At 40.5% G+C, this 24,838-nt stretch overlaps 1 protein-coding gene across 1 annotated transcript in view; it reads right to left on the bottom strand.

Annotated features, from left to right (window-relative positions):
- Nucleotides 1-255: 255 nt before the first annotated feature.
- CNTNAP2 (contactin associated protein-like 2) overlaps nucleotides 256-24,838 on the bottom strand; it is a 1,206,765-nt gene continuing 1,182,182 nt past the window's right edge. The window contains exons 22-24 of the mRNA XM_010581816.1: nucleotides 17,403-17,633; nucleotides 2,223-2,294; nucleotides 256-455 (exon numbers count right to left, since the gene is read on the bottom strand). Coding sequence (XP_010580118.1) covers nucleotides 256-455; nucleotides 2,223-2,294; nucleotides 17,403-17,633 — 503 coding nt within the window. The remainder of the gene's footprint in view (nucleotides 456-2,222; nucleotides 2,295-17,402; nucleotides 17,634-24,838) is intronic.

Raw genomic sequence — 24,838 nt, 5'->3', positions numbered from 1 at the left:
ATTGTTTGGATACAGAAGGGGCAATTTGCTGTAAATAAATATTAAAAAGTATTTTTTCTTGAATGCTTGAGATATTCTTTTTTTTTCCTCCAGTCTCAATAGTATTTTCCTGTCACTTGCTCCTCCAGTTGTGCTGATCTTTTTACTGTACGTGTGCTCAAGCGTCTGACGCAGTGTTCTCTCCCCACTGCAAGAGTCATCCCAGTCCCACCCTGGCCCAGCTTGTATCCCACCCCAGGCCCTGCCCCTGTGGGCTTAGATAAGCCATTCCTTCTTGCTCTCGTCGATGGTCTCCGTGAAGTTGGGGTCATTGTTCATGATGGCGGCGTCGGCGCTCTCGGCTGACTCTGCCCCTTTGGCCTCGTTGGTGTGGTAGGTTCCCTTGTGGCGAAACATGTAGCGGATCAGGAACACCAAGGTGCAGAGGATGGTGAAGATCACCACTGCAATGACACCTACACAGAGGAGGAAAGAAAAGATGTCACTAGCGAGGAGAACATCTACAGATTTAAACACAAAGAAAGGATCCCACAACTCCTCCGAGCTGAGCTGAAGCTAACTGGGCAGTTAAACATCACCACAGTTGCTTAGTTTCCACTACTCTAATACTTATATATAGTTTTTGCTATATACAAAATGTCACTGAGTGGAGTCTGCTAGTGACTTTCATCCCGTAGGTAAACTTCAACATTAGTACCTACTTCGTGAGTTTTGCTGACCATGAGGCACAGGGTGCCAAGTGCTCCCAAAACACAGGGGTGAAATGGTGACATGTCATGGCCTGAGTAGCTCTTGAGGATAGAGCCACTGATGTATACTTTCCAGTCAATGGCCCTATTATCATAGCCCCCTCAACATGTCCTTGAAAATTGGCTTGGCTCACTGTTGGCTCACTCCAGCCACTAGGCAGTAGCTCCACGTAATTACAGATGTAACTGCTTTATCATCAGACCTATCCTTAATCCTCCTGCAATCATCTATTTGGGGTTCAGCCCTGTTGTGGAGAAGTCTCATATATCTTACCCTCTTAGGTGTAGGTAACTATATGCTGAAACTGCACTGTTCCTTTTTTGGCCTCTGTCTACAGGCATGAGGATCTTCCAGGATGAAGACATTATAAAATTCTCAGGATGAAAAAATCTTGTAATCAGCCAGAATTATGTTATGCCACTTTTGTTAAGTGATGTATTGGACAGCCAGGCTGTTCAGGTGTGGCCTGAATTTTTCTGAGGAATGCAATGCTATCCTTCTAGTATTGTAAAGGTTTCAAAGTATTAAGGAAGAGTTTTAAGTAGTAATGAAAATATAAATTAAAAAGGAAAAATAACATAGCAAATGAAAACTAAAGCAACTAATCTAAACCTGGATATGGAAACATAGACCCTTGAGGGGGGCCAGGGAAAAGAAACAAAAAATTTCATTAGACTGCATGTGCTGGTATACTCAGTGTTGCTTTACACAACAAAAAACCACCACCAGTATGTCATTTTACATGCATTTAGAACTGACTGAAAGCTATTAGGCCGATCTTCACAATTTTTTTTATATGCCTTCAGAATTTGATGCAGTGGCAAAGTTCTCCCAGGAGAGTTACGGTGCAACACTTCCATAATAAAGGACGTGGCAGAGAAAATTGCATGTGTACATAAAATTAAACAGGATCCTTATTTCTGGAGGCAGCTGGCCAGAATATCTTCAATTGAATGCTAATTCAAAGTTCCAATTCTGGTATTACTTAACATCACCTATCACACTGAATGGGACTCTCCGGCACGTAAGTTATAGCAGAACTTGGCCCCTAAAAAACAAGGCAGGATCATGAAGGATTTTTGTCAAGGGTGGAGCAAATAGTGTTTGACATAGACTCATGTTGAATTTGGTGTAACTGGAAAAGTGTCCTTGCCATTTCATATAAATTAATTACCCTGTTAACATAAGTAACTACTGCAAAGTAGCTCCCCACATGAATGCTTAATATGTGGAATATGAATATCAGTATCTTGATTTGGTTAAAACTAAATCTGAGGGGACAAACTAAGTAAGAACAAACCATTTCACTAGGACAATGTGCCTGAACAGACTTACACAAATTTCTATTTAACTTCATTTGGGTGCAGTTTCCCCACAGTTCGCTCTTAGCAAATAGCTTGAATATGTTACCAACTGCAATTCAGTCACAGTCATACTGCTAAATATCTTAGAAAAGTGGACATTTTTCCTACCTCCAATAATGGCAGAGTTTCTGTTAACTCCATCTCCTATGGCTTGACCATTGTATGGGAAATCAGCACTGGCTGTAAATAGGAAATTAAAGATTCATGTTGTAATAGCAGTGAAACTTCACACAGTAGTTCAGAAATACATCCAACAGTCTCAGATACAATTTAAAAGAAAATTGTGATCCCTAGATATTTATCTAAAGAGGAAGAAAAAATCTTTCACTATTATCTAATCCCTCAGAACTTCTTGCTTCTTCCTTTCAACAATAATAAAATTAAAATAAAGGATGTACTCTCAGTAAGCATTGCTGTTAATACAGGAGGTCATTTTGTTACTCTACTAACATAAATTCAGTAAGTTTCTTTAGCACGAAACCAAACAAACCCCTTTCTTTCAAAAGCATTTGATCATACATATTATTATAGATTTTTGCCTTTGTCACTGCTATCCATGAAAGGCTTCAGAATTTTCCAGGATTTTGTGACTGCTGTTGGGTGCAACTGCAAGTTCTTTGAAAGAAAAACTGCCATCCCTTTTGCTGCTGCACAACCCAAGGTAAGCGAGGGGCTGCATTTTTTGTTGCTCAGAGCCATAGAGTAGTTACGCAAAGGAGCATGTGCCAGGACCTTTGCTACTCTAGGAGAAAGCCCAATGAGTCAGCTTAGCCACTGCTGGAGGTGCTTTGGAACTGAGACGCAAGACTGTGAGTTGGAGGAGCTGAGGCATGGCAGGGAGGAGAGCCTGCGGGAGAGGAGAGTCTCCAGCAGACAGATGAGGAGAGGAAACACAGTCAGATGTCCCAGCGCTCATCTGCCAGCGACCTAAAAAGGAGACACTCCTTGTGGCGAAGCTGGATGAAGGAATCAGTACGGGTTTAAAATAGAATTTGGACAGTAGTCTTGGTTCTAACCTCCAGAAAACATCACAGAGGCTTTTCAAAGGCGATCTCATCAATTAAGCCTATCATCAGCATTTTCTTTACAGTCAGACATAGCAACTGGACACTGCAGTGACTGAGCAAGCCCAGGGAGCTAGGTGAGTGGTTGCAATCATTCCCTTCTTTGCCACTGGACTATGGCATTGATTTTGAAATAGAAATATTGTTGTTAAAAGTACTTAACTGGAGACAGTTAAAATAATCAAGGATACAGATTACTTCTTAGGTCAGTATTTAAAAGCCAGCTGTATTTTCCTTGCTTGATGGATTAGGTGATATTGTATTAAAGTAATCAGTTGTCTTTACAGGCCAGTGATGCATTCGCTATACCCCCAAACTGGCTAAGGGAATTCTACTGGCTTTCTGTTAGCATGGAGTAAAGTCCATAATAAAGTTGCTTTTGTATCGTGAAGCAGCTGCACAAAAGAATGAATGGCTTCAGCTCCCCATGTGGCCTGAAAAGAAGTTTGGGGCTAGAGTAGCCTTCTTGTGTGCCTACTCTGGGGGACAGTTGAACCAGCTGTGTGTTGAGCAGCTAGTTTTTGGCTGGTCGCCTGTGGGACAAACAAGAAGGCATTTCTCAGGGCTCAGTGGAGGTGGCCTGGACAGCAGTTTTTGCCAGCAGCACTTGTGCCTTTGACATTTGTTGGTTCTCTGGCTTCTGAAAACAGCATTTCTGCACAAACCAGGCTAAAAAATATAAAAGATAAATAAATACCTCATTCCATATCAGTGGATTTTGCTCCAAAGAAGAACCTTACTGTGCAGGACCATGAATGTTTCCTACAGAGACATTTTGGCACGCGGTCCATAATGTTATCCTTGCAGTGCTGAAAGGGAAGGGCTGGCAGTGGGAAAATAAACCCTAACTTTAAACCTGCCCTCCCTGCACCTCAAGGAAAATCCTAAAGCCAAACAACACTATGTAGAAAAGCATCAATTTGCCAAATTGCAAGGAATTGCTCTCTGCCATTCTAACCCAAAAGAAGGCCCCTTGCCATAGGAGCAGCTCCACAGGCAGTTAACAAGTCCTACGACTTGCCGCTTGGTTTGGAGTTGCTCTCCTGTGTCCTCACACAAGAAATCTTTAAATCAGCAATGGTCAGAGTTCCCGCTTCCCTTACAACTGAACAATGTATTTTATCTTCTTTTAAAAGTTGTTTCAAGGACCATGGCACTAGTGAAGTGTGAAGAAAGAGGAAAGCTGCTGTTCATGGCAGCATGATCCCTCCCGAGCTGCCACATCACAACGGCTATGCTACAAGGGATTCCTGGCAGATGGAAGACTACGGCTTATGATGTTCCAATAGCCACTGAAGTACACTGCAGGATAATGAAGAACATGAAGTATGATATGAAGCTACATCCTTGATCTTGTCTAAGAGCTGCTTCTAGGACCGGACCTGATGCCTCTGTCCAAAGCTGCTTTCCATTGTATCTAGTCATCATACACTCCCAGGAGGAGATGTCCATTGGATCAACAAGCAGATATGACTCATTCTGAGACTCTCATCTCTAAAGAAGAGGAAACAGGAACATGTGTCTGGGGGCAGAGGACAACCTATTTCAACAAGAGGTCACCATCAGATTGGAGAAGTTGTGCCCTGCTGCAGCTGCTGGAGAACCAGGAGTGCTGTAGTGAAAAAAGGAGCTTAGATGTTCACAAATCTTTTTGTTAACTACCTATGGCAGTGTTGGCAGATATTATTGCCATAATTCATGAATTCCTGTTCTATTACTCTTGTGTCAGCAGGAGACCTGCTTTTATATTATGAGGTTTTTTTTGACTGAAAAATTGTATCTAAAATCTCAGCCAAATGTGGGGTTATAGAATACCTTTTGCTGCAGAAGTGTCTATACCAGTTTTTTACTGAATTTATTACTACAGATGGATAGAAGAGGAGGGAAAGAACTCATTACTTTCTTTTTTAGGTGAAAGTTCCCTTGAAATTATTCTGGGCAGCAGTAGTAGCTTCTCAAATGGTCAGAAATAGCTACAGACCAGAGGTCTAAGAACTGCAAAAGGGTAACTCCTGCCACAGCAATTAGAGAAGCAGAAGAGAATGTATGAGGGCACATTCCTTGACCCTCCAACTTGAACTTAACAGAGTACTGTCACCAACAGGCATCAAGTGCACGTATTTCAGATAGCAGTTATGTCATTCAAACACGTGGTGATTCATCTCTGACCTTACTATGGTCACATTCCTTGGCAATATTAAGTAACTTTTGTCAAGAAGACAACTAACAAGTTTTCCATCGCTGCTGAAATTCAGGAACTAAACAAGGAAAAAACATGTTAGAGCAGGCTGACAAAGGGGCAACAGTTATACTGATGCTCTGGTAAAAAACACAGAAGAGTAGAGTGCTGTTCACAGGTTGTAAAGAGTAACTCCTAAAATGTTTTAAAATGACTGGTCAGGTAAAATTAATATTGTTACTAGTGACTGTCATGTTTCATGGGAATCTAAATCACAGTGGTATAATAACTAGCTTGCATGGCTATAATATGCAGATGAAGTACAGGGTGAGTTGCTAATGGACAAGTGTGTGCCTTCATTTCTCTGTTGCAGTTGGGAACACCTCTTTCCTGTTCAGATTCTTCCATTATCACTGTGACATTAATTCTAACTACATGTCTCAGCAAGCCCTTTTGCACTGCCTGATACTTGTACCTCGGCAGCTTCAAATCATGACTTGCTCACAGCAAATAGGTGCCATGGAGCTGCAGTTACTCTATGTAGTTACCCCGCAAAGCCACTCTGGACAGTAAGTGGGTTGTGAATGTAATGTAAGGTTGGTGTGGGGAGGATACTGCAGAAGTTTTGGTCTACATACCATGCTAGCTAATTGTTAGCTGAGGCCATGAATAGGGGTGTTGAGTTTTCCTTTATCACCTGGTCTACAACGGTTGCTTTCGAACAGCTGATTCCCATCTGGTTTGGGGACTGTACTGGAAAGGTTTCCTTACCTTAGAAGCTTTTTCCGAATCTTCCCTAGGTTTCTCTGAGCAGCCAAGGTCTCACTTGTGTGACTCAAAACATGAAGAACAGAGCAAATAGCTTTTTAATCTACCCTGGAAAACAGTTACATATTGGCCCAAGAGATGTGCTGCCAGTTCCCTGAAATCCTCTGCTCACGCAGCCGTGGCACAAAGCCATCGGTTTGCTGTCAGGACACACCAGAGACATTTTCCTAAAACCTACAGCTAGTGTAGGGATGGATTGAACTGCACTAGGAAACGCTAAGCTCATCTGTGGCTTACAAACAACACTTCATCTGGTTCCCTTCCAGAATCCAAGCTGTGTGATGCTGTTCTTTACACCCTGTCTGCCCACAGCAGGCCATCAGCTTTGCTTCAAACGCCATCATCCTGAAGCTAACTTAGTAAAAGGACACAGCATACTTTGCTTTCTCTTTCTTTAATGGGCTGCTGTTTACGAGGCCATAGTTTCAATAACCACAGAGTAAATATACAGAGTCTGAACTTATGTTTTGCACTTTCAACTTTCTGTTATTAGTCTCAGGGTAAACGGGGTTAAAGGAACTTTGCAGCACCTAAAAGGGTGATTAAAGACTGACTGCAGGCAAAATCCATGTTTTGGCCATCATTTTAATGACATTTGAAATTTTAGATGACCACAAAAATGCGGTAGGATACCTACCATTATCCGGCACGCTCATCATGGTCATTGCCACAGCCAGCTGCAATACAGCAGCACTCACTGAATGGAAAGGGGAGATGAGACTGGATGAACAGGCCATAATTAAGATTAGATGTTAAAGATGACAGATGTGGTTGATTTAACAGAGTGAATGATAATTTTGCTTTATTATAGTAGGTGTGATGTTGCATCTGCCATTTTCAGAGGGAGACTTAATGGATCCGACATAAAAGCCTTTTGCAAATTCATAAAACTGAAACGCAGAATGACCCTGTTAAAGTAGAGAAGTGGTCCAGAAAGTTGGTGTGAACAGAGAAATGAACAAAAGGCTATTCAGTAAAGGCAAGGGGAAAACCAAAACCAAACGGGGATACTTTTCAGCTAGAGTGCAGTACTGGGATGTACAAAGTAAAAGGCAAATCTCATTCTGACATACACTACCAGGAGTGTTACATATAAGCCGTTGGAAGCAATTTTTTTTAACTGAGGTTTTTTCCTGAGTAGGCAAGTCTTAGTTAAAATATACCACACTACAAAGGAAGGTACAGTTTAGATCTGCTCCAAAAAAGGAAGGGTGGGAGTGATCACAGGTCTAAAACAAACAATGGATGAAACTTGTGAAATTCTGGAAATTGAGTTTGTTCAGCCTAGAACTAACCCATGTTGCAAGGCTGCTGTGATTTTTCAGCTTTACAAATGTCCACAATTTTGAGAGGTGTTCTCCCATTACTAAGACCAGTTGGGTTTTCACATAAATACAAACTAGAGAAGCAATCAGAACAACTGGATCTGGTGATCACAAGGTATATAAAACCCCCAGCAATCAAGACATTGATTAAAAGTAGAACAGTGAGAGAGCAAAATAAAAGCAAAGATATAAACTATAACTCCTTCTTTTTAATCCTATTTTGCAGCCAGGCATCAAAGAATTGAGCTTTCAAAGAGAGCAAACACTCACTGACACCTTAGGATTTTGAGAAAGTGTTGGACACTAGATCCATTCACTAATCTATTTCTCCACAGGACTGTAACACAGAAGAAAACAAAACCAAACTATCTGGCTGCGTTTTGTCAACTTATGTCAACTCTGCTGGTCAGGTGAGACTGTACTGCTACAGTTTGAAGTTACAGAGCACTCTTTATTACAGACTGTAAGCACAGAAACTAATTGCTCAACTCTTGATAGTAGAAACTAATGTGCAGTCACGCTGCATTCCCCCTCCTGAAGGCACTGGATTACAAGAGAAACTCTAAACACCTGCACAGAAATGATGGAGCAGGAGTAAACAACTCCATTACACAGTCCTAAATCAAAGGTGAACATCACAGCCCATAGACTCCAGTTGCCCTTTCTTGCTCATCCCACTGCCCGTGCCCATCCCATCCACAGCTCTCCTCCTGAATGTGGCTCTGTGAAGAGCTCCCATGACAAGTAAACTACAGCGATTCAGAAAAAGAAGAAAAAAATCTGAAGCAGAATTAAAAATGTTGTGTCTTTTTATGTTGCCAGGGCAAATTTTGTATTGAAAGTTCTTATATATTTTTTTTAATTAATACATCTATTTTTTTCCTATTTCTCCAAGCTGAAAGGAGAGAAGGGAGGAAAACTACACCTACTCCTGCTTTCCTAGGCATTTGAGAGCAGATTCTGAGGGAGGACTGTTTAACATTAAACTCTGTTAAGAGAGTTTACTTAAAGTCCCACTGACATCAGCTGAAGTATAGAACTGAGAATTTAGCTGAAGTTATTTTTAATACTAAACACTTTCAAGTTTAAAAAAAAATACCCACACTTACCCAATCACAAAATATTTAAAATATATATTAACCATATTGTTTTTAAAAGGTCATTATTGTTCCAGCATGCTATATGGGGTCAATCATTACTCCTTGAATTGTTAGTGATGCCTCAACTGTAGTGTTAGAGGGTTACAAGTATATCCCTAATATGAACCATTTTTCTGTCTTTATGGAAATAGAAGTCTTCACAGCCACAGACTTAATTTTTTTGGTGCGAGTTACAGGATATTGGAAAAAGTACATCCACACAGCAGTTCTGAAACTACCAGAACAGATGTACAGCTTAGAGAAAAAATTAGGGCTTTTCACTTTAAAAATGTCATCCTCTTCTCTCTGTTGCCAATAACGCAAATTATTTGGAACATTAAAGTCTCAACATTGGATCATAATCCACTAATTTCTTCAATCCTTTGCAACCTTCTTGGCTGAGAGGGATAGGGAGGAAACAAAACCAGAAAAAAACCTTCAGAAATGACAAAAAAGTCCTCCAATGCATAGTGCTATTTGGAGCAATTATTTCAAGTAAGTTTTGTCAGGTATGTTCTGTTAGATCAAAAACATTTTGGAGGTTGCATTATTTTTTTCTGAGAAATTTTCACTGAATCTGAAGTGTTTTTACTGACAGCTGCTGGTGAGTTCTGCTGAGAGAGAGAGACATGCACAGAGATGATGGAAAACACAAAACCTGTGGTTTTACAGTTTTGGTGTGAAGGCTTTCCAGTTGTGTCTTTTTATTCCAATGCGAAATGAGTATAAATTGAAAAATCCTCTGAAATGATGGCTTAACAGAAACATTGTCCTCTGAACAGTCCTTCTGTATGCAAACGCCTGGGACAGTGTGGGAAAGTAAGTGGGGATTGTAGAAGAAAGAGTCGTCGGATGTTTCTGTTAAAAAAAGCATGAATTTTGGAGTGAACAATGGAAATGCCAACAATGAACAATGGCAGCATTGGGGGAAAACTCGCTGAAGCTCCATGGTCAATGAACTGGGACAATGCAAATGCTCAACACTAGACACCAGAGTCGACAATCCAATCAGTCAAGATAGTTGTTTCTAAATCAGCTGTGTTATTAACCCCTTAATTTCCTTCTGCAGACAAACTTTGCTGTCCATACTGTTAAGGAGAGGACAAAATGGATTTTTACGAATGGCTTGCTCCAAAAGAGCAGTACAATATTCTTTCTTTCAGTCTTAAAAACCAATCTTCCTAGCAAATGGATAGAAAAACTTGTGCCTTATTAGGAGACCCATCCTTGCAGCTTAAACTCCCCCAAATCAGTCCTGGATGAAATATGAAACAGTGAAAACATTCCTGCACTGTCTGTTGGGATGGGTTAGGTGATTCTCTCCTGCTTCCCCCTTTCTATGGTCATTTCCCAATAGTAAGTTTTACACTTTCTTTCACACACAAGCAAGTAATTGTACAAAGTAGTGGGAAGGCAAGATCAAAACACTTTCTAAATTTAGTACCTAGGCGCCTCTATTCTACAGAATTTTCTTCCTTATTTTAAATGGAGAGCAGACATTTAGGATCACTTTTGGACCGTGTTTATCTGCAGTTCGAACTTCAGCAAGTTCTGTCTCAGAAGTAGTATTTTGAACATTTGCTCTGCCAAATTTCCAACTGATCTGCAGCACATTAAATCTGTCTCTTAATTCCTGGTAGTAACGTCTGTATGACACTGGTCTCACTGTGATTCCAGACAAGAACTGCTAGTGTATTAGTCACGCTGGCCTAAGCTATCACCTTCATGAAAATTTTATGCGCAGTGCTTACATTTCACCTGTTAAGGAAGACAAACAAATACTTTCTTTTATAATTAATGTAGAATATGAAATGCTTCAGTGCTCTCAAAGGAACAGTAGAGTTAAGTGCTGATCAAAGCCTAGCTGTATATAGCTAATAGCTGATAATGGACCCACAGGGAATACTTGCAATAAACAAAAAACCAACAACAAAAAAATCCAGCCCAATGAACAAGAATACCAAACAAGCCTGTAAACTTATGACAGCTACAAAAAAGGAGAAAAAAAATTACAGACTCTATTAATTGACATCATTGGAAGAAAGGGCTTCTCACTGCCAGGATATGAACAACAAGATCAGGTTCTGCACTTCTAGCATTCATCCACTTATGAAAAAAGAAAGGCTTGGATTGGGGATGAGGAATGGGTCAGACTGGAGAGTTTAAAGCTAAAATAAACTTTAATAGCTGTAATGACCTGACTGTAGTCTAGAATAACCTCTTACACAGGAAGTGAAGTGCTTTTCAGCCTAAGGAAAGGAAAAAGAAGGCAGTTACATGAAGTGCTCAGGCATCTAAATGCTTCCTTCTCTACTCCATTTTTTTTCCCTGATTTATGCTATCCCTATGTTCCTAGTTAAAGTTAGTACTTGTGGAAAAAACACAGTCTTTGCAGAGGATGGAAAACACTTTCTTTTTAATATTACCACCTTCTTGTCTTGATGTTAGGTAGCAGCATTGACATTCAAACCAATGCTTACGAAATAGCTACAGTGCTGATCTCTCAATGAATGCCAGAAGAATTTACAACCTTGGCAGTCCGTCAGCTGTCTGATATACTAGACAGAGTGTCAGAAATTTCACATTGAAATGATATATTCTTAAAGATAAGAGAAAGCTATGCATAATTGTGTGAAGGAACTAGATGAGACTGAGGGAGACATTTTTATTCCCAATCAATGGAGAGATTTACAGTAATTCAAGCACCATAATTAAGCCCTTTAAGGATGAAGCACTGATTGTGCCAAATTTCAGACAGATGCTCTTCCTAGTCAGCTGCTCAACAGGGAGGAGAAAAATAGAAATTGTTGCATCTCAATGTTTACCACTTACCTTCTTGCCTGCAAGAAACACTTGGTGCTTAGAAACTGACCTATGAGTTTCTGCTAGACTTAATCCCCAACTGTCTGAAAAAAATGCCACCTTCCTGTTTGAAAACAACTCAGATCAAGGCCATGGGCTTCTGAGACAATATTTATATGGGGAAAATTGGGGGTGAATGCTGGTCACTCTCAGCAGAGGAAACTTGATCACAGAAATGCACCAAAATCTGGCAGCGGAGGAATGTGTTGGCTGACAGGGCAGGTTACAAGTGCATCTTCTGTCTCTTGTATAGGAAGTATAAATATTAAACTAGCTTACTGGCAGACAAGGAGCCTCCCAATGTTTACGTGCTATGTTAATTAAAAAAAACCAACCACCTTGAGTGATCAATAACTTCAAAGAGAGAATATAGCATCATTTTCTGATTGCAGTACAGATAACTAATCCTGTTTGCTATGCTTGAAAAAGGAGGAGCGTCATTTTATTCTAGTAATTGCCTTCACATCTATTTTTAATTTTGCTAACACCTAGGAGATCAAACTTAAATGCATAAGGCTGCATCATGAACAAAAGCGGTGCACCTCTTCTGTCCTTCCTGCTTGACTCGCTTGCCCCTTGCAGGAAGCGTGGAGAAGTGACCCTGCTCCCCCGCTGTCCCTTAGAGGAGAGAATGAGAGCTGCGTCACATGTTACCATTGATTTTAATCCTCCTGCTGTTGGAGGCTTCACTGATGTGTACAGGACTCTTTCAGTGTCTCTGGCCAGGAGAAGACCCTTTTGTTTGTGTATTGGTAACCTAAGACCATTTTGAGGGCTGAATCACCACCCTCCAGCAAGTAAGACCTTTGATCCTTCCTTCCCACTGCGCCATTTGTAATAAGCCCTTGACAAGGGCAAGAGCTATTTCCTGTCTCCATAGCCACATCCATACCAGTGGACGTCTGACACAGCTTATCTTCAGATGCTGCCGCTCTGCCCTCTGAGCTGTGGGTCCCAGTGGTCAGAGGGTGGGATGGCAACCAACCGATGGTGTCTGAATCAGGAAGGTGACCTTCAGTACTGTGACCAGTAACACACAAGTGACACTTTCTCTTAGTCCAGAAATCAACTGCTATCTTTTGCTTGACAATTAGTTGACCAATTAGGTGAGCATGGATCATATGGCCAGTATTCAGCCCTCCCACTCTCTTTTCCTGCCATCACTTGTTAAAGAAAGAGGGATGAATTTGTAACAAAAAGGGAGTAAATCCTTCAGGTAGCTGTTTTAATCTTCATGACAGCATTGCATGTTTTCATACAATGTTTTTGCCAGATGTCCTCGATACAGGTTTCAAAGCAAGCTGTTTATTTTTAAAAGGCAAGGCCTTTCACCTTCTACAAAAATAAAGACCTTTTAGGGTTTAAATACGTACAGTCAGAAAAATGTCACAACACTTGGAAGAACATTGCAGATGTAGCATTTAATCCTGCTCCATTTAATTCTTAATATGTTAAAGCTAATATGGGTTTAACTAAATCCTGTGTTAAATACCCTAGATGCCATTCTGTTCATACTGAGAATAAATGCATCTTGCAGCTATATAGTGCCATGGCAACTTAGAGGTGCTAAAGCATGGTTTGTCAACTGTTGTATGTACCTTGCCTCTTCTGCTATCTCTAGCTTTTACGAAATTCAAGATTGGGTAGTTTGGCAAGCTGGAGCACATTCCTAAAATGGAGAGGTACATACATGTAGTAGGTTTCTTTTATCCTTTTTATATAAATAAGAAAAGTTTGGAAGTGAAACTTAATTAGTGAATTGCAGAACCTTTATCTTAGATAAAAACACCCAGGAACTGAACAACCCCACCCCAATAATATGCATCTTCTGATTTTAAGTACAAGGCATTTTAGGTGTGGGGAGCTTGTTTACTACAAAAATAACCATCTGTTTGGGCTTTTGTTTGCTTCTCTACAATGAACAAGGTGTCAGTTATCAGTGACATACACCTTAGCTAATTTGAACTGCGAGATATTAAAAAAACCCTTGGTGATTAGCTTTTTTTTTTAACATATGCTACAGTAATACTACAGTAATTAAAATGCATGCTAATATAGTTAAACGCATACGATTATAACTTCTGTTTTGAAATGTATGCCAGACAGGTAATTTGCTGGGTTTAGACAACATGTAAAGGTAGCACATGTCATTTTTAAATAATATAGTCATTGATCAGGCTCTTTTTTGCCTCCTTTCTACACTCCTTTTGATGTAACCAAGGCAAATTGGATTGTCTGACATGAACTGAGGTAATATGGATGGGAGGAAAACACAGGAAGGGAACTATCTTGATGATCTGCTTGGTTTTGCTTATTTTTTTTTAAATCACCAGAAAGTCACCTTCTAGAAAAGAATGACTTGTTGAATTCTTGTGCTTCATCAGCACCAAGAAAGGATCGCCATAGCAACAGGAAAAGACTATGCATTGTAAGAATACTCACAAGCTGAACAAGGTAATGGTTTAAGATAATGTCCCAGTAGCATGGCAAAATGCCAGCCAGGGGTGGAAAGGAAGGGAAGCAGCATTTTTACAATGGCAAAGAAATTTAAAAAGAACTAATATTGTAAATGTGAAATATATGTGAATTCAAGGCTAATGGAAAGTTCAAGACAATGAATCAAGAAGCTGTATGGCCCATTTGTTTGGGGAGCAAAACAACAAGGTTTCTTATTGATAAATCCCTGAACTTGTCTCTAAGGGTCAACTGCAAGTGACTGATGTGTGTCTTTATGATTTTCCCTTTAGCCTCTCTGTTAGGGCATCCAAAATGTTTTGCAGCTAGCAGGAGGTGTCCACGCAGTAACTACATAGAAGAGTTTAAGGCAAACATTTCATGTAGGTCAGCCGTCAAGCAGAACCTGCTTAACATCTAGTAATTATCCTTAAGGTCTGATCCAGCACTGCAGTTTAGAGGTGAAAGGATCATTGTATTTGCCTTCTGGTGTATCTGTCCTATTTGGACACTTATCTTTGATCCTCTCCTACAACATTTTTCATTCCTCAAAGTTCAATTCCACAGTATTTGAGAAGCAAAACTATAAAACCACACTTAATTCAAAACATGAATTGGGATGAGTGCAGAGTATGACACTGAATGAGATTTAAACCATATGATACTTGCCACAAATTTTTTCCTGATTTTCTCTTTCCACTACAAACCACCCATCCTCAACTCTCATGTTTTCTTAACATCTATTTGAAATTAAATAGGTGACATAACAATAAACATTACAGATAAAAACATGTACGAAATGAGAAATCCTGTACCTAGTAACTGATGCTTTCAAAGCCATGTTCTTTGCAACCATTTCGTTGTGGCAGAGTGCATGTGACTGTTGCTTTAGCATCACTACAAGTGTTTCTGTGAATTTCAAAAGAGCTTGTTGTCCTTGCCCCTTCAGCTGTTTTAGTGAAGGAGTAAATTCACACTGAGAGTACTGAAACTATTCCAGCTCTGGAGCCAGTGGGAACCATTACTTACACCTCTGATTTTTCCACTTTCTCTTTCAACACAATTTGTGTTAGAAAGTCTTCTAGTAGGGTTTGGGAAACATAAGAAAATCCTCAGTGCAAACTGCCAATTTGCTAACGCAAAGTGACACTAAACCCAAACATTTTCATTTACCAGTCATCAAGATCATCTGCGTGCAAGGTTGCACAATCTACAGTATATAGTTTTCCTGAGACTGAAACAGAGCGAGCTGTGTCAGAGAGAGTTTTACAAAGACTGAGTTGTTTTTACCCGATACCGATAAATGAGTTGCTGTGATACCTCCTCTTTGTATCATGGAAATGTCACCCAGAAAGTCAGGAATTGTTGACCCACACCTGAATGTCCTTTCACTCCTGCCCTGGTGAAACACCACTCCCTTGCTGTGAAATTTCTTTCTACCATAAGTTACCTGACATTGTTGCTCCCCTCAGTGTACAGCAGTCCCTCACTACAAGTCTTTAAAGCAGTATCATCTTTTTCCCTCTATTGCTGCAGAGCACTGGAGAGGACAAGAAGAGGTGTCCCTAGCTCCCAGTCCTACTAAAGCTTCTCATCACCAAAAATGAAGGCGGGTCACTTGCACTCTGGCTGTCCATGACTGAAACAGTCAAGTCAAGTTCAGCTATGGCAATGAGATTTTTTTACTGGGCAGAAGTTAACAGACAACTTGAGCCAACCGAATTGAATGCTGTATATTCCTTGACATCCTTCATGCTGGCTCCATGACCGAGTACTGCAATTAATCCAGAAGAAAATGTGTAAGTTTGTAATCTGTCAGGTGAACAAAGCTGAATCACCTCAGCAAAAGTTTCCAAGACAAGACTGAGCTGACACAAGGACAAGCATAGTAGCACGTCGAAAGGACAAACAGGACCTCCCTCTTTTAACACCGGGAGCTATTAGGAACAGCTCAACTATCTTGAATAAATCCCACCACAGTCTTTTACTAGCTTGCTGTCTGTAGGAAAAAGAAACCAACCAAAATTAACAACCAAAAGCCATTAGCTGCACAAGATTCACAGCAGCAGTGCCTCCTCAAGAAGTTTATGACACACTTTTTAAAGACATGAGTCAGTGAGGTATCTTTTAGGAAATGCGCTTTTATAGAAACAGGAGCATGAAACATAACCTTCAGGTACAAACTGACCTATTAATTTCAGAGAAGAAAGAGACTACTAATTTGTGGTGAAAAAATTCATGTAGGAGATTGTATGTTATAAACAGCGAAAAGACATACTGAAATCCTACAATGGCATGGCAGCAAGGAGGGAATGACAGGTTTTAGAGCATGATACTGCTTGTATAGATGTTTGGGACCCTCAGCCCTGGAATATCTGCCTCTCCTTACAAACCTCTGTCCTATTTCTCTACTGAAGAAGAGCTGAAAGGAAATGTTGCAAGGAGTTGTTTGACGCTGCAAGAAAAAAAAATAATCCAAAACCCAAAGGTGTGATCTTGGCACATACTGTTAAAGAAAGACATATATACCTGTCCCCTCTCATATAAAAACTGGCAGATAGATGCATCCCCAAACACAACAGGCAAAGACTAATTGGTATTAAAATCATTATGGACCCAGTTTTTCCTCTAGCATTTTCATTTTATACCACTGTAAACCCATCAGCTTTGCCAGGACAGGTTCTAATTTACACCGCTACAAGTGAAATCAGAATCAGGACAAAACAAAAGAGAGGGGTCGACATACACCTGACCCTATACATCTAAAGGGAACAGAATTTTTTTTTAATTAAGTATTTATCTGACACCCAAGAAGCAAAATAGAAAAAAACCCTCAAAATTTAGGCACAACATATACTTTCAAAGACTGTCAGTCACAAAGCAGGATAAGATTGCTGGGATCAGCAAATTGTTTTGGCTTTCCAGCATTTTCAGCATGAGTATGAATACAATCATGACTAATGGGATTTCCCATTAAACATGGCCTAAGGAAAGCAGACATTTCAGAAAACAAATCAGCACTTTATATAAATATATTTATGCCTAAAATTAGATTTACTTTTTTTGTACGAAGCTGACTACAATATACTCACTTATTGGGAATACAGCAGAAGAAATGCTACTGTACCTTATTTATCTGTACTTGCAACCTTTTGCCGACTACATACCCAAGGGTACAAAGAAAGTGCTATCGCAGCAGCTAGGTCAAAACTCAACATTCAAACACTGTAAGACTTACGGAAAAGAAAAATAAAGCAGAATATTAAAAAAAAGGCAAGGAAAATATCCTGTAACTGCATTTAGAAGTGGTGGCAAATCCCTGTCCTACAGTCATTTATCAATCACATCCACTCAGGTTTGTTTTTCCTTACAGAGGGTGGACGTATTTCTTCTCTGAACTGCTCCGCTGAGCTAACAAGGCACGCACCCCAGCTTACCTGAATCTAAGTGCCACGGGTCGGTAGCGGCTGACATTGGTGGGATGGTGAGTGGAGATGCTCCACAGTTGGATTCCACCAGTTCTCCTTGGATGTGGACGTGAGAGGAGGCGTTGGTAGGTCTCAGAGCTGCTTTGAGTGGAGCAATCTGGTTGAACTGTACTCTTGATAGGCAGCCAGTGAATCCTGGAGTGTTGTATTTATATATATCTTGGTCAATCTTCCCAATTTCTATGGGAAATTAAGGAGGAAAAAAAAAAAGATTAATGAAAGCAATTCATTGCTTTGGAAAGCAAGGTTGGTCTGAACACTTGATTCCCAGAGCTCAGTTCCCAAGTCCCTCTCTCAGGAGACTGAGAACTTGTCAGACCCTGCCAGGTTTCTTTATATTTCATTACAGATTAAAGCTGGAAACCTTCAGGCCTTGATGTGACTCAGTTTCACTGCTATGCTATCATTAAAATGAAAGGCTAGTGTGAAGGAGTCATCAGATGAGAGAAGGTCAGGAAAAAAAATCTTTTCCCCAAGAAGAAGTGGCAAAAGACAAGGCAGAGGGACAGCCATTGCCAGGGTCTCTCCTCCCAGCTGAAGCTGCTGCTGCGAGAGATGCCCCTTCCTCCACCCTGGCCCATCATCCTCTAGCACCTTTTGGTGGGCTGGGACCATTCCGGTTCACTCCCATCACCCTCCTGTCTCCTTACCAGGAGACCAAGTGTCCCTTCACTATGAGACCAAGTGTCCCTTCGCCATGAGACCAAGTGTCCCTTTGCCAGGGGACCACGCGTCCCTTTGGCCCGAGGTAGAAAACTGCCCCTCTCCAGCCTCTTTCCTTCCCCTGAAGTAGTGAGAGGTGGCAGGAGCCTGCCCACCCCTGCTGCAGGCTGAGGAGCAGCGTGCATGCTCCCACACCTCCGCAGCCAGGCCTACGTCAGCTGAGAGCCTGCCATGAGTCGGCCATTTTATAGCTCGCTGCTGTGGGCTGATAGGCAAGCTGGCAGCTGGCATCCACGAGCAAAGCACAGGGCTCTGCCATTGCTCTCTAAAACAGCCATCGTCCCTCAAAGTCACTCCCCAAGTAGCTTTCTCCCTTCTAAAACACCAGTTAAAATGATCCCAAAATGGTAGCCGTAAAACGTGGCACATGCCCTTACTACCCAGGAACCTGCAGGCTGCTCACAGCTGTTTTAATTCTGCCAGGACCTGTTGCGACAGCCTGAGTCACAACTGAAACAAAACCAGCACTCTCTGTCAGCTGGCTGCGTTAGCGGGGGTATTAACATTTCAAAGCCTCACTGCAGTGTCTAATATAATATTTACATGGTGGTGATGAATTTGGCTTCCTTTCATGGAGTGAATGGAAAGGATGCACGGCAGCATCATGTTTGTGCTGTGCCAGGGAGTATTGCTCTGGAGGCACTGAGACACTTCAAATCACCTTTCCCTGGGTTGGCAGGGACAGGAGTTAACGTCTGGCCCTTGAAGTCAGTGGAAAAAGTCATACTGAGCTGAGCAAAGCACGATGATATCCGAGGGACAGAGAACAGTGAGCAGCCCCAGGTTGTTCAAAGGCAACCTTTTCAGATAGGAAATGATAAGGATTTGAAAAATGGTGTTTCTGGAAAAAAACACGTCTGTAAATCACAAGCTTGTGTCATAAAAAAGAAAGAAAGGAAAACAGAGGTGGGACAGAGAGGATTCTCCTGAGAAGTGTGAGGAGAAAGTGGGAAAGAGTTTTATTGTAAGAGTTTGGGGAAGAGCTGGGAACCAAAGCTCATCTGGGTTTGAGTTTTTCTACTAAAAAAAATAAAATAAAATAAAATCAGAATTATTAGAAAATGCATTACTAACCCTTTGGATGAGTCTGTGTTCTAACCAAACCAGGGAACTGAGTTTGAGGTCTGAGCTGCTGACTGGGCTCCCTAAAAACTACCATGATACATATGTCATTACTATTCCTAAGAGTACTTATGGTTTTGCATCAGGGATATGTAGAAGGAGTTTCAAGGCTACAAACCAGGCAGGGCATTTCAAGTACACTTTATTTTGGGGTTTACATGTTAAAGATGAAGTGGGGGAAAACTGGTGGAAATTGGACAAATCTTGAGCACAATTAAAACAACTTCTTGGTTTTCACACAGAACTAAGCTGTACCTCTTCTGTCTTTGCAACCATATTAGAATGATAAACACAGAACATTTAAATCCCACCCTCACCTAGCATAAGGACACAAAAGGAAGATGCATAATCTGAAAATTAGTTGCATTAGATCCTTATGTGATCCACTGTACAAGAATGGATTTTCTATTCCTGCCATTTTCCCTTTTCCTTCTTGTTTGAGAACATCCTTTCTCTGCCAGTGCATATCCAGCCTGTATCAATATTACAGCCACAGTTCACAAGCTGGCAGTGAGCAGTGACTACCACCTGTGACAAAGTGGAAACATGCTCAGGACTCAGCTAGAGACTAGTTTAAATGCATTAAAATAATGTTATTAGTCACGTGACTCTCATCCAGCTCTCCTTTAAAAAAGTAGCTTGACCAAACAGCATCTCCTTCAAAAATTTGATAGTAAGTAAAAAACTCACATGTGCATGCACACTTTCCATAGTTAGTAGAAAACCTGTAGAAAAGCCAGAGTTCATGCATTCAAATGCTACTTGTAGAGCTTATCACTCAGACAAGCTTCCTATGTGACCACAATATTCACTGCCTCTTATTTCAATTAAATATTCATGGTATATTCAGTGAATAGCTGAAATTTTGAGTAATCCTTATTATTTAAGAAACAATTAGAAGACCATGTTTCTCTTTAAATGCTGTAACTGCTGTCAATAACAGTTTAGTGACTACCTTTTATTCACATTTTTATATAATCTGTAGAACTTCATGCAGCAATGCTAATAGCCTCCCACTCACGATCCTGAATGACAAGAACAAAAATCTATGAATATGATTGTGCTACTTTAGCAGCTTCAGCACCATTCTTCTCTAACTCTGTGACAATAAGTGATGGATCCTGAAAGAATTAAAGAAAAAAACACCCAAACTCTAACAAGGCACCTTGCTGAAGACCTACATTTTTGTTTAAAACATTGCACAAATGAGGGTTGTGCAATTCACCTCGTGCAGATTTACCACCAACTCTCATCACATCAGTGCTAAAACAAGATGGATTGATTTCTATGACTGTGAACATGTTCCTTCCCGTGCGTGTCCCATGGGGCTCAGCACGCCGATACTCTCTGATGTTACGCCATTATACTTTGCCTCCCTGTGTATTTGAGCCTGCTATAAACCCATCCCTGGAGAGTGTAATGATGATATAATTAAATACGGCTTTGTTGTCATGACTAAAATTCAATTTTCTCCCTATAACAAAGAGGGGAGAAAAAGAAAAGAAGATGACAAACACATTATTTTAAAAAGGGAAATGTACAATGCAACTACTTTGTATTGTTCTAATTTTCAGCACATGAGCTAGTGAAAAGTCATATAAATATTATAGTATACAGTATTATCATTCCCTAATAGGAACATTAGTATTACTGCTTTCAGATCTGATGCAGCAATCTTCTGCTGGCACCCTACCCACAAGCATTTCTGTAATGAAAGACTTCCAAAAATACCACTTATAGGCCTTTTTTAACTTCAGTTGGTTTTAACCATTTGCTTCCTTGATCACATAACCTGCTGACTTGAGATGAAGACCATGATTACAAGACAGAGACCATTCAGGCAAACCCATTCTAGCACAGATGCACTGCAGTATACAAATCCTTAACACTGAACATTCACACAATAACTACACAACTGCCTACCCAGATTACTTAAACATTTTAAAAATGTATATAACTAGTACAGAGTATACTAAGAACCTCACAGATGTTACCCTGTCTTGTGTGTTATCATTCACTGAAGATATACTTAACATCAATTACCTGTTATTTATGTTTTGTTATTTCTTTAACAGTAAAAAGATATAGGAATTTAATCTTCAGTTACTTGTTTTGATTTCAGGATTTATTTTCCACAGCTGTGGCAGAAATGTGCCACATAGTGATGAAAATAATACTATTTCTCTGTTGAAAATTATGTGCTGCTATTGAAGAAGCTCTTTTCCACCTAGGTGAAAAGATGTAAAGAACATCTATTTTCAAGCATACTTATGACACAAGGCACCATTAATGAGTACCCAACAAGTTGAAATTCATTATTCTATGAATCTAGAAGAAAACAAGCAAAAATAAATTGTATAGAGGAAAAAATTGTGGCTGGACCTGCGCATAAGTAACAAATGTATAAGTAGTACATAGCAATACTAATCAGTGTAATTAAGTTATCTGTTTTTTAAGCCTTTTTGCCCTTACTACGTTACCTGTAGATGCAGAGTTAGGGCTCCTGCCTAGGCACTATTACAAGACAAACAAATAAACAGTTTGGTTCAGATTATTACCAAAGGTGATCTAGTTAGCATGCATTGATGAGCTACTTGTGGAGCAGACATGTTGCCAAATGCAGTTTTTATCTACTCTCTCCCTTCTCTACTTTCCATATCTACGAGTAAAAGATTTATAGAGTAGCAAAAAGGGCCATAGCACTTCTAATAGCACAAAAAGTTATCGCACTGCTGGAGAGGTCCGTCTCTGCTTAATTCTACCATTTATTTTTTATCCATTCTTGTAGCATCACTTAGACTAGAGAAAACCAGCCTGATTTAGTGGAAAATAGATTATGTGTTTGGTCCCACAGTCCTGAGCAGGTTTTTGATAGATGAAACAGAAATGCTTTCTAATTATGTAAAGTTCCCCATGTGAGGATCCTAGAATGATTTGCATGTACACAAGGCTCTGCAGCACAAAGCTACACAGTCCAGCACAGTACTGTGCCATACCAGTACAGTCATGCCACATGTGGAAAGACGGCCTCAGACTGTGTTACACACTGACCTCAGAAAAAGGGAGAGAGAGTCAGCCGTGAGGGAAAAGGGAAACGCTCCCACTGCAAATTTTTGTAAACATACAAAACCTGGTTTTATTAAACATAGGTGCTGAACATCTCTGCTGATTATCTTTTCTATTCTAGCTGATCTGTACGTTTATTTCTTTATAGGACTCTGAAATGCAGATCGATACAGGAAGTTATCATAAATTCTGAACCTTGCACAGTGTTCAATACATACAGAGAGAATCAAGGCATCTATTTATTGTGAATTATGTTCCATTAGGAAGGAAATGTAACAGAACTTGAAGTACAGTTTGTGGGTATGCACAACAATGTATGTAATAAATATCCTGTTATGAATTCCCTTGGAGTTTTCCAGTGATGCCCTTCAAAGTAAAAGTAAGGCATAGCTAAGGGTACTTTTGGCACAGCAAGGCTCTCAGTAACTGTTATAGCTATCTAGGTCTTCTTCTTTGACAGTGGGAAAGCTCTGCCCGAAGTAGCACATAGTAGGGCAGGGAGAATAAAAGCACTATATACTGGAGTGATTTTGGTTGTGACAGAAGATGCCTTTTAAACAAAGGAAAGTCTCAGCAGCACAACCAAAGCCCTTTCAGTTTAACTTACCAAAGACTATTTCCTACACAACATACACAGGACATCATTTGAGTTTTGCTTTGAAAATGGTGAAAAATCCAGCTGTTTGGATTTAGGACAATGACCTATTTATATGTGCCCCTTTTACGCCCAGAAATACAACAGCTTAATGATCCTGGAGAGAAAGCAACCATATCAGTAGTGGGAGAAATTCAGCTTTGCCACAGCGTGATATTTCTGGCTGAACTACCAGGATGCTGTACTATTTCACTTAAGATTAAGCATCCACTCAGCAGGTAGATAGAAGGTAATCCATTATAAATCTCTATAACCCTTCAGCTAGCTGTACTAAATTGAGCCTAAATTATCTCTATATAATATTTTAATAGACTGCACAGGTGAATTCACTGATTCAATTAAATGAACCACTAATTGCTTTTGGGTCAACCTTAGCAATAGATTTTCTCTTCAAAATAAAGCACCGTGCTCTCTTGTCCCCTGTACTCAGGAAGATATCTTGTTACATTACCTGCTGCTCAAAGATCAGCCCAATCAGCATCTTAAGCGTGTCTCTGTTACTGCATCAGGCTCCATATAATAGAAAGCAGTTTAAACTCTGCGGAAAGGAAGCTATTGATTTCAAGAAGTCACAGTCCACAGAGATTACTAAAGCATTTTCTCTTACTTGCAGTATTTTATGCCTAGATGAGCAGTTCAATGCAAGATCAAACCCTGGCATCTGCCAATACTTGAGGACTGGCATGGTGTAAAAAACCCGAGAGAATAAATAAATTAGCACACAGTCATAGGGAGAACCTATCTGGGATGGCACATACCTGCTAGACCAAAGCCACAAGGCTAAAAAGTCCATGTCAGGAGCAACTACTATACACCCAAAAGGGGGATAACACTGGATAAATTCTGACACATGGCCTGGGTCTTCTGATGAAAATCTTCCAGCATGAAGATCAAGCACTTGTTTGCTTACTGGCTGTTTGTATCTTCTCTGTCCTAAGATCAGCAATTTCTACAAAAAAAGCACGCTAATACCACTTAACTATGTAGATACCACATGTGATATCAGATATGCTAAACACCCGCAGTACGAAGCAAAGAAGCTAAACTCCCAGAATGACATTTAATGAGATGTAGTTAATGTAAAACCGCAAGGCAGGTATGGGTGCTGAACTAAGCTACTATAAAGACTTTCCATGGCCCTCAAATTTCCTTGGCTTTTCATTTCAGTCTCTGCATTAAAATTCAGTAAGTGTTCCAAACCGAGTATAAAACAACAGAAACTTTATTTTGTCCATTACTCAAAACTGAGCTAGCGCATACTGCTCTCTGGACACTTGTACCAGTGGAACAAGATGCTTTTTTAAAATGTTGAACAAGATGATCAACATTTACAGAGAACTTGTTACAGGGGTGCTGGGGGCAGCGAAGGGGCACGCGGGTCCTGAGAACGGGGACATGAACACCACAGGACCCAAGTGCAAATGACTACCGACTGCTCTTTATGCAAAAATTCAGATCCCATGTAGCAGACATGCTTTTTTCAGTCCACAGGTCTGCAAGGGCCAGGTGGTATGCAGATGTCTCCCCATATGTCCCTGTCCCGTCACGCTAATACGCTTACACTGCCCAGGGGCCTGCAGGGATGGAGAAGCTGTGGGGTGGCCTCCAGCCTCCATGGGGCTGGGACAGCCATCCTGTCACTCCCTCTTCTGGCACACGTCATGAGAGACTCACTGTCCCCTTCACTCTGGACCCCTGATCAGATTCCAAAGTCAGAAGCCTTCAGACATGCCTATACCTGACTGCTTTCCAGAGCACTCAGGTGCTGCCTGCAGTATGGCCCCATTGTGTGACACAGTCCTTCTGTGGCTATTTTAAC

This window comes from Haliaeetus leucocephalus, unplaced genomic scaffold (assembly GCF_000737465.1).
Source record: "Haliaeetus leucocephalus isolate CR32 unplaced genomic scaffold, Haliaeetus_leucocephalus-4.0 Scaffold808, whole genome shotgun sequence".
Lineage (NCBI taxonomy): Eukaryota > Metazoa > Chordata > Aves > Accipitriformes > Accipitridae > Haliaeetus > Haliaeetus leucocephalus.
Note: the sequence above shows the minus strand (reverse complement) of the source record. Positions and strands in the feature narration are given on the sequence as shown.